The sequence below is a fragment of the Paramisgurnus dabryanus genome, chromosome 1, assembly GCF_030506205.2.
Source record: "Paramisgurnus dabryanus chromosome 1, PD_genome_1.1, whole genome shotgun sequence".
NCBI classification, from domain to species: domain Eukaryota; kingdom Metazoa; phylum Chordata; class Actinopteri; order Cypriniformes; family Cobitidae; genus Paramisgurnus; species Paramisgurnus dabryanus.
This window is the reverse complement of record NC_133337.1, coordinates 4326044-4335806: the sequence shown is the minus strand read 5'-3', so window position 1 is coordinate 4335806 and position 9763 is coordinate 4326044. Positions and strand designations below refer to the sequence as shown.

At 38.1% G+C, this 9763-nt stretch overlaps 1 protein-coding gene across 3 annotated transcripts in view; it reads left to right on the top strand.

Annotated features, from left to right (window-relative positions):
• Window positions 1-9763, top strand: part of fbxo18 (F-box DNA helicase 1) — a 254384-nt gene that overhangs the window by 225958 nt on the left and 18663 nt on the right. For all 3 annotated transcript variants that reach the window (XM_065247865.2, XM_065247858.2, XM_065247871.2), the window contains exons 11-16: window positions 3048-3135; window positions 4767-4853; window positions 4960-5096; window positions 6967-7063; window positions 7162-7328; window positions 7491-7566. In XM_065247865.2, the coding sequence (XP_065103937.1) occupies window positions 3048-3135; window positions 4767-4853; window positions 4960-5096; window positions 6967-7063; window positions 7162-7328; window positions 7491-7566 (652 nt within the window). The remainder of the gene's footprint in view (window positions 1-3047; window positions 3136-4766; window positions 4854-4959; window positions 5097-6966; window positions 7064-7161; window positions 7329-7490; window positions 7567-9763) is intronic.

Genomic DNA, 9763 nt, shown 5'->3' with positions numbered 1-9763 from the left:
AGCCCAGAGTCGTATAATAATAGAGTTACGACACTCACATAGACGTCCGTTGTAAGAATGGAATGCGGAAGTAACAGCGTTTCATGTAGTGACCGGTAGTGACGCATAGTTCCAAACGCAGCACTGAAGCCCATTCATTTCAATGGCACCTGCTGGTAAATCGATGAAATTACCGTTTCTCTTTACATTTTCTGACATTTCATTAATATAGTCAACAGTGATATTTTATGAACTCTGCTGTAGGTGATGATTATCGTTAATAATAACTAGTAACATTTTTATATTTTAATGAGTTGTGTATAATGTGTGAATAATATAGATTTAATGGTTTTATATTTTATTACTGGTGGCCATCTACTTTATACTTTTTTATATATTACGAGTAACACTAGGGGGCAACAGCGACAAGCTAAATGCCTTATAAGAAAGTCACACTGCTTCACAATGCTGCTATGTGTTTCATTGTGTTTGGTAAGTAATACGAGTGATGTATCCTCGAAAATCATGTATGATTATATTAACATTTAATGTGAATTTAAAATATGAATTTTGTGTTTCTGTTATGCTTCACTGTTACAAATAACCGCGTTTGCGATCTTTTTTGTGATTTTAATATATTAAAAGTGTAGGAATTATGTTTTTAGCAGATTGATAGCCATTTATATAGCCATATTTTGCTACAAAAATAAAAGATAAACTGTGTTGCTGTAGTTGGTATCGATAACCACAGTTATATTTGGGTCACAATTAACTGTTTATCTTTATTAACTGATTTACTGTATTTCCATCACTCCCTAGTAAAAAAACGTTATAAACACAGTAAGTATAGTGATCAATTCCCATTACAAGCAAATATTTACCTAAAATAGCTGAAAACCTATGCAAACAGATTGACAGCCCTGCTTGGTTTGGAACTGTAGAACGTTACATGAATCACGTGACCGCGCGGCGGCGAGATCAAAGCGTTTCGTAACTCTGTTATTATACGACTCTGGTTCAGCCCTAGCGCTTGGCAATCGTTAGCTGAGCTGCTGGTTAACAACACTGATGTTGATTACTATCGTTAGCTTGAACTTGCAAGCATTGCAATGTTGTTTGTAAATCTGAAAAAAAGGTTTAAGTAGTTCGCTTCATCTTTCCTATTAATGATGGCAGGCAGTGAACCAGGTAGTGATTGACAGTTCTCTAATCCAATTGCGTTGGACATTGTCAGAATGACGGCAACCTAGCCCAATGGCGTTTTGGCTAATCATATTTCAAGGGAATCCGGTGCCTCGGTCCTCCTCTCGCATAGTAACTTATTTTACTGAGTGTTTTAGGGTATATTTGCGTTTATTCACATCATGCGATTGGATAAGCTACAAGAGAAGTGGAAATACGCTGTATACCTGCGTATACCCTGCACTAAATCACTGTTTAGAAGTGGGTAAACGCAAATCCGACTGAAAAAGAAGTGAGAATACGCCGTATTACCTGCGTATACCCTGGACTACAGCACTGGGTCATACCAAGTAGTCGGGGCGGGGGGTACATTACAGATTATTTAAAATATAATACTATCTTTCTTGCTGGCAAATGAAATTAATAAAGAAAACAAACAAAAGTGTTCATTTGGAACATTTCATATTTATTTTAATCTAAATGATGTGATTATATTGGGGGGTTATATTAGCTGGATTTGATTTTTGAGGGGGTCATGACCCCCATAACCCCCGTGCAAATTACGCGCATGTTGGCTGACAATTGTTTCATTACCAAACAGCTCCTAAAGCTGTGCAGGTGGTCAGAATGAAGTGCGGACACGCTGTCAAAAGATGGGCTATTGTCAGTCCCATACAGTCAGACCACCCGCTCTGTCCAAAATATAGGTACCCCAGAGTTCCGACCGCTACCGTCTTTAGCCTATACTTTAAAATTTCATCCTGCGCCGCATTAATCCTTTTTATGCGTTTTATACAGTATGCAGCGAGGAAATCGCAGCGCGGCTACGGCTTTTCTCGAGCAGGCTAGTGGAAGAGTTTTGTGCAGCGTTTAGTGCAAATATTTTTTTATCAGGTAATACATATTTATCAATGTGTTATACCCAAATAAATTATAATGAAAAAGTTCAAAAGTCGGACTGTAAGCGAATGAGACTGAGAGCATGGTTGCTATAAAAACCATTATTAAAACGGCTGTAATCTGTTACCACAATAGTACCTCATCTGTTTAAAATTATTTCATTGGTCTGCTAAGTTGTTAAATTAAAATTAGTCTTAACCAGTTTCATTAATTTTTTCTATTTTTGATCTGAGTGCACAATCAGAAAATCGGAAAATGAGTCGTTATGCCTATTTGCCTAATGATACATTTCATTTTAGTTCAGCAAATAAATAATAGAAAAACAAGTCGTTTTTCTTTATTTTCTTTTTGGTTTTAATTTGAAAAAACTAATGAAGGAATGATAGGCCATATGTAAACTGTTTTTGTAAAATAAAAATAGTCTGATAAAAAAAACGTACTTCCAAAATAATCCGGCGGGCCAGAAAATATTGAATATATCGCCTGTTGCCGACCCCTGATGTAGAGTATTGTCAATGTTATTTTAATGCTACAATACAATGATGCACAGCAAATAGGGGCAAGCTATATGAGGCTTTGAAAATGAGAAGCTTGTTTTCCATGCGTATTAGTAACGAGAATCAAGTTATTTGTCTTTCTGATTACATTTTTTGATTATTATTTTTAATAAATATTTACAGTCATTTAAGTTATAATTATAATTAAAAGCAAAAATGCATTTAAAATGCAATTTTCATGTAATATAACAAACTTCCGGTTAAAGACCCACTCACTTCCAGTTCCATCCGAATACAAATACAGATACAAATAATTTTGAGATCGTTACAGATACAAAAACAGATACAAATTCTGACTTTGCTGCACACCCCTTATGGATAAAAGTGTTGCCAAATGCATAAATGTAAATTATGGAGAGGATGGGGCTTCGTGGACATTGTTCAAATGTGTATTGTGGTCATTTTACATGCATTTCTTTTTCTCTGCAGGTATTTGCAAATATTGCACAGAAATTATGGGACAAAATGCTTGAGTTGGAGCGCAAAAAAGAGAGGGCCTATAACATGACCCATGATGGTAAAGACTAATTTGAAATGATCATATTTGACAATACATAGAAGTTGCATTGCCAATGCATGTATAATTTTAAATAAATTTTTTTGGGGGGGTATGCGCACGTTGTTTGAAGACGCACCCTTCACCGTCATCCAACATGTATCCCAGACATTAGGTTTGTCTGAGGTCATACCGCGCTGCAAAAACCGACAGGCAGGTTACATCAAAGTACTACAAGATTGAATTGTGAAATCAAGGAAGTCTGCTTTCGAACGGCTCTTGCGCTACTGCGATGTCATTCGCTTTTTCTGTGTTCTTCGTCATACACGTGCTTATTGAAGATGCGTAGAGCGACTGCCTTCGGTACGTAAAGTCAAGTGTAAGACACAAAATGTAAAACTGCTAAATATTGCATAAAATGCTGTTATTAAGAACATACTGTTACTAATACTGTTTATCGTTTAAATTAACATTTAACCGATTTTAAATTATTTGAGCGACAAACACGCTAAAGTGAGTTGTTTTCTGTGCGCATACGCGCACACACTCATAGACACAAACTCAAATGCCCACGCACAGAAACGTGCATTTAAAAAATCACACAAACACATAATTTCTTTGGGCTTGACAGGAGATATACGCACAAATTATCTTGTAATGCCTCAAGTATTCTCATAAACACTGTCGTTTATTATAAGTGAGCAGTTGATCATATGTGTCAGTGTATAGATCTGCAAGACTCCGGTGTTGGGACAGTTCCTCTTAAGTGCACGAATGAAGAATTTGATGGGGTGCCTACGTTGTATTTCAATTGTCGAGCTGCAAGAGTTTTCTTACCCTTCTAAGAAATGCTTATGTTTGAGTCATTATGTTAATCAAACTACAGAAGACTAAAGGAAAATCACTTTTATAACTTTAAAAAGATCAATTATATTTAATTTATAGGATTAAAACGCTGTTATTAATTTGATACTGTTTCTCTACCTAATCAATACTGTTAGATCTTACTTTATTTGTAACTTTGTTCTTTTCAATTTTATATGCTTGTAATTTCTTGATTTGTTCTCATTTTATTTTTCCACATCACTTTTTTGCTGATCTGAAAATTATTCAACCCATGACTCAAAAACCATAATGTAATTCATTTAACCAGTACTATATTGTAAAATGAAGTAATTTTAAATTGCATGTAAGCCTTCAGATCCAACCTATTCCAAGGCCAACTCAGTTCAAATGTATGGCCTTGCGACTGATGGTCAGATTATGGCAAAATAAAATTATAGCGGCTGTAAAATAGTAAGGTAATGCTACTTGTTACAGCTTCCCACATTTATGAACCCATTTAATTAAACGGTTACTAGTCAAATGTTTCTGCGCACATGGGATGTGTTGGGTTCCTTCCTTCTTTTTTGTCCTTGGTCAATCACATGCATGAAGAATAAACAAGTTAAGTTGCAGCATGTCCCCTAATGAGGCCATAATATTTATTCTGGGGCAGTCCCCCCACCTCCCTGCCCCACCAGAGGCCACATCGCCTCCGAGCACCCTTCTCACCTTTTTCACCCCTGACACGTTTTCATGCCTGATCTTAAGTTCTGTTCTATATTTCATTAGAAGAGCGAGCTAAGATTTTCTCTTGACTATTGATGTAGGTTACCTCAAACTGTGGCATCTGACCCGACCAGAGCTGCAATGTTATGATGTCATATTTGTTGATGAAGCTCAGGACTGCACGCCAGGTATAGAAAACACTCTTCTTAGTAGATATTATAGTGTGGTAAATGTATACAAATTTGTAAGGGTGTGTTCTGCTCTTAATTTTTGTATGTCGCTTTGATTCTCCAGTTATCATGGACATCATGCTCTCCCAGAACTGTGGAAAAATCCTGGTTGGAGATCCTCACCAACAGATTTACACTTTCAGAGGGGCGATCAATGCCATGCACACTGTTCCTCACACACACATCTACTATCTTACACAGGTATGAAAAAAATAAGATAAGGTTTTTAGATTTACACCAGTGGTCTCAAACTCCCGGCCCGACTTCCCCCTCTTTGCGGCTCGCGTCACCTTTCAAAAATATAACATACCGTAATTCCTGAAATAAAAGCCGTTATTCAAATAAATGCCGGGCCTCTGATAGTGGCCGGGGGCGTGGTCATCGCGGACAAATAAAGGCCGGTCTTAAATTAAGGCAGGGGAAAGATTAGTGCCGATGGAAAATGAGTGAGAGCTAAGCGCGTCAACTATAAACGCATCGTCCGTTTGGTGAGACGCACAAGCGATCCCCGGAGGCTTGTGTTGCGGACCAAAGCGCGAGTATAAACAAAGCTTAGCTTACGTGCAGTGTGAGCGTATTCGCGCCAGAGCGCCTTTCAAAAGGAGAGACGTCAACTGTGCAAACAATCACCTTAATCTGCCTTCGTTATAACCTTTTAATGCGCGCAGCAGGGCTAGTGAATATCTACGGTGCACACGCAACAGATCAACTTAGCGATATCATAGGCATGTGAGAGGGCTTCATAGGGCTGAAACGATTTATCGAGTTACTCGATTAACTCGATTCAAAAAATTCCTCTGCAAAAATTCTGCCTCGAAGCCTCGTTAAATTCCTAAGCACTACACGCGCCGAGATCTGATTCACACGGACCGTTGTTCAATGTTAAGGAAGCACATCATAACGCGTGATACATTTTGAATTTAGTTGGCGCGATGGCGGAGAGTAAATATGTCCATGAACGGCAGAGAGAGAATGTCTAAAGTTTGGGATCAATACATTCTTATCATTACATTACATTCAGCATCTGAACCGAAAACATCCACTGCTGTTTCACCAAGTGTCGATGAAACAAGGTAACGTAGCTTTCGCTGATTTTAATCCCATACTGTATTTGTAGCGATGTCATTATGCGGTTTGACTAGATATGATGTTTAGCTTTGATGTTTTTAAGTATTCAATTGCAAGAGAGTATAGCTTAAAAAAGAACCCCTTCTCACACACACACACACACACACACACACACACGTCTCTCTCTCACGCGAATCAGACCAATCGCGCAATGCATCACATATGCTTAAACTTTTATGTAGCCACGCAACAATAATTTCAGCATGCATTCACTGTATACAGCGGGACGTGATGTTGTGATTTTTCGAACGGATTCTTAACCTAAAATGCACCACGATGCAAACCAATGCAGCATTCTATTGAAAATGAATGTATGTATTTCTGTAAACGTTAAACCCTTTCTTTTATTTCAATGATATATGGCATGACAAGTTTAATTCCCTTTTCATCAATGTAATACATTGTAAACGTATTCGTTTGTAAAGACTCGTAGGTTCCACACGCGTCAGTATCGCGTCCTCGCTCGCGTAGCAGTGATTGTTTGGCGTCGGCTCTTATGGCAGGGGATTATGACAGCTACATTGTTTATGGTTTAAATGATTGTGGATTGACGCGAAAAAGTCAGCATTACCATAAAATCATTCATGTGATCAGGGATGTGCACAGGGGGAGGGGGGTTGCTCAGGTTGCCCAGGCAACTGTGCCCTTCTCTACTCAAGTTGCCCTTCCGAGGTGGAAACAAATAAATTGTACTTTTACTTCGTTACACTGTGCTGCGTTCCTTCGTTACTGTATTTTAATTAATTACTAAATGTGTATTTTATTTTTAACTAGAACCATTTAACTTGGTCTTAACCCCCCCCCCACCCACCCCCCACCCCCCGATAGAATGTCTGTCTTAGAAATGGCCCAAGCCCGTTTGAGTTTTAGACCCCTGATTTACACAGTAGTTGCCTACAAATAAGTGTTGCTATGTCCTAACATCACCACTTCTTTTCTTTAGAGCTTCAGGTTTGGCTCTGAGATCGCTTATGTTGGTGCTACAATATTGGAGAGCTGTAAAAAAGTGAAGCAGACATTGGTTGGTGGAAGTCAAGATGGTGAATTTGTAGGAGTCTTAAATTTTGCATGGTTTTTAAAACCACCTGTGTGTGATAGAGGGACTCTTAACTCTGTATGGATGTGTTTGTGATCGCAGGAAGCGTGAAAGGAGAGGACACACAAACGCTGGATCTTATGAAACACGGACAGAAGCTATCGCATGAAGGCAGAGTGGCCATTCTGAGTCGCTGTAATGTGACTGTGTTTAGTGAAGCTGTCCGACTCACAGACATCAACCCAGACTGCAAGATTCACATTGTTGGAGTTAGTACATAAACACTTTTCAATATTTAATGAGTGACATCAATGCAACGAATTAATCTTATATGCCATATATCCAGTCAGATACCTGATGTGATCCTGATTGTGTCACAATCAAACTTTTTTGTTGAAAGTATTTTTTTTAAATACATCCTCTCAATTCAGGGTGTTGAAAACTTTGGACTGGAGAAAATCCTGGATATCTGGGTCCTGCTGCAACCAGAGGATAAACGCAAAAACGGTGAGTCATTTGAGTTTAAAATTTCATAATCTCATGATTGGCTCTCAGGATCAAGTTTTGACTGTGTGTGTCTGTGTACCTGGTAATTATCACGTTGTGGGGACCAATTTTCCCCACAAAGATAGGAATACCAGTGTTTTTGTGATCTTTTGGGGACATTTTGAGGTCCCCATGAGGAAACAAGCTTATAAATCCATCAGAATGATGTTTATTGAAAATCTAAAGTACAATAAAGTTTTCTGTGATGGTTGGGGTTCGGGGAAGGGAATAGAATACAGTTTGTACAGTATAAAATGCATTACGCAGGGCTTGACATTAACTTTTTGAGGAACTTGTCCTTCGGACAAGTAAATTTATGTTTCACTTGTCCATGCACAAAAGTCACTTGTCCGGGTAAAGATTTATAATATAATTTCTTTTTTGTGTTTTGCTAATCAGTGGCGGAGCCAGGGATTTTTCATAGGTGTGGCCAGGCAGGGGCCAGCAGTAACTCTGGGGTGGCACATAAAATCTCTATCATCCAACCTTAAAATACTTTTTAAGTATTATAGGTGCGTTAATCACAATGATGTATAACATACAATTGCTACAATACTTTAATTTTAATTCAAATGAATTGAGACTAACATACAATTTATAGTCATAATTCAACCTAAAGTTTTTTTTAAAACTATTTAATCAAAAAAACTTTTGAAATTTACTTTGAAACCAGAATTTATATCTCCCATTGCTGAAAAAACTATAGACCCTTTTACAGCTCACGTGATCAAATAGCCTGCGCGCGCATTTGGGCAACAGAACTGGTGTTATTCCCCATTGGTTCTAACGTGGTAGCAACTCAGAAAGTTTATTAAAAGGGTTTCTCAACATCAAAATGTCTCGTTGTTGCGTTTGGTTGCACTAATATAATATACTAATATACGTATATATGTATCTGGCAACTTTATTTTTGGCCATCTGCTAACGTCTTTTATCCACTCCACTATAGTACACTAAATGCGCGCGCATACACTGCCACGTCATCATTGTGTACAAACAGTAAAAGGGTCTATAGAGACCAGAAAATCACGTGAATTTGGTAGGCCACTGAAATGTATTTTACTAAGATTCATTTGGCTGCTTCTTGCTACTCTTTCTGAAGAAGGATGCTATATCTGCTGCCTTTCTCTTCCTTTTTCCCACCTTTCAATGATTGTCTGACATTAAAACACTAAAGCAAAACATTAAAACATTACCATGTTTTAAAAAACGTATTAGGGTAAATGTATCCAGATTATCTGTTATATATAAAATAATAATAATAATAATAATAAGTTTAATTTATATAGCGCCTTTCCAAAGCTCAAGGACGCTTCACAATAACAGTTAGGAGTAGACAGTAAATACATACAGTAGCAGACAATGGACAATTGCCCAATCCAAGCGGTCGCAGTTGTGTTTCGCATTGCAAATTAAATAAACAAAAACCAAAAATAACATAAAACAGAACAAAAACAAGCAGGATCAGATCATGACAACATGGAAATCAGTGGATAAGTCGAAAAATCTGAAGCAACAGAATAATTGAGTGTAAGGAACCTGATTATTGAAAACATGTCATGACGGGTAGTATTTATTAAACAAATGGGTTTTGAGTTTAGACTTAAATTCATGTAGTGTTGTTGTAGCCCTCAGAGACAGGGGGAGAGAGTTCCATAGCTTAGGGGCTGTAACTGAGAAAGACCTACCACCCATAGATGAAAGGCGAAATCTTGGTTCACAGAGGAGTTTACAGTCAGAAGATCGGAGGGTTCGAGGGGGAGTATAAGCAGAAAGTAAATCAGAAAGATAGGAAGCAGCAAGACCATTTAATGACTTAAAGGTAAGCAGGAGAATTTTGTAGGAAATACGAGAAGACAAAGATAGCCAGTGGAGGTGGAACAGAATTGGAGTGATATGAGCGGATCGTTTAGTGTGAGTTAGCAATCTAGCGGCAGAGTTTTGAATATATTGCAGACGTGAGATAGAGTGTGCTGGTAGTCCGGAAAAAAGAGCATTACAGTAGTCGAGACGAGATGTGATAAACGCATGTACCAAAGATTCAGCGTCTTTTGGACTAACATATGGACGGAGCTTTGCAATATGGCGGAGGTGAAAAAATGCAGCTTTACAGAGTTGACTGATGTAGGGGTCGAAAGTCAGTGAAGAGTCAAGGGTG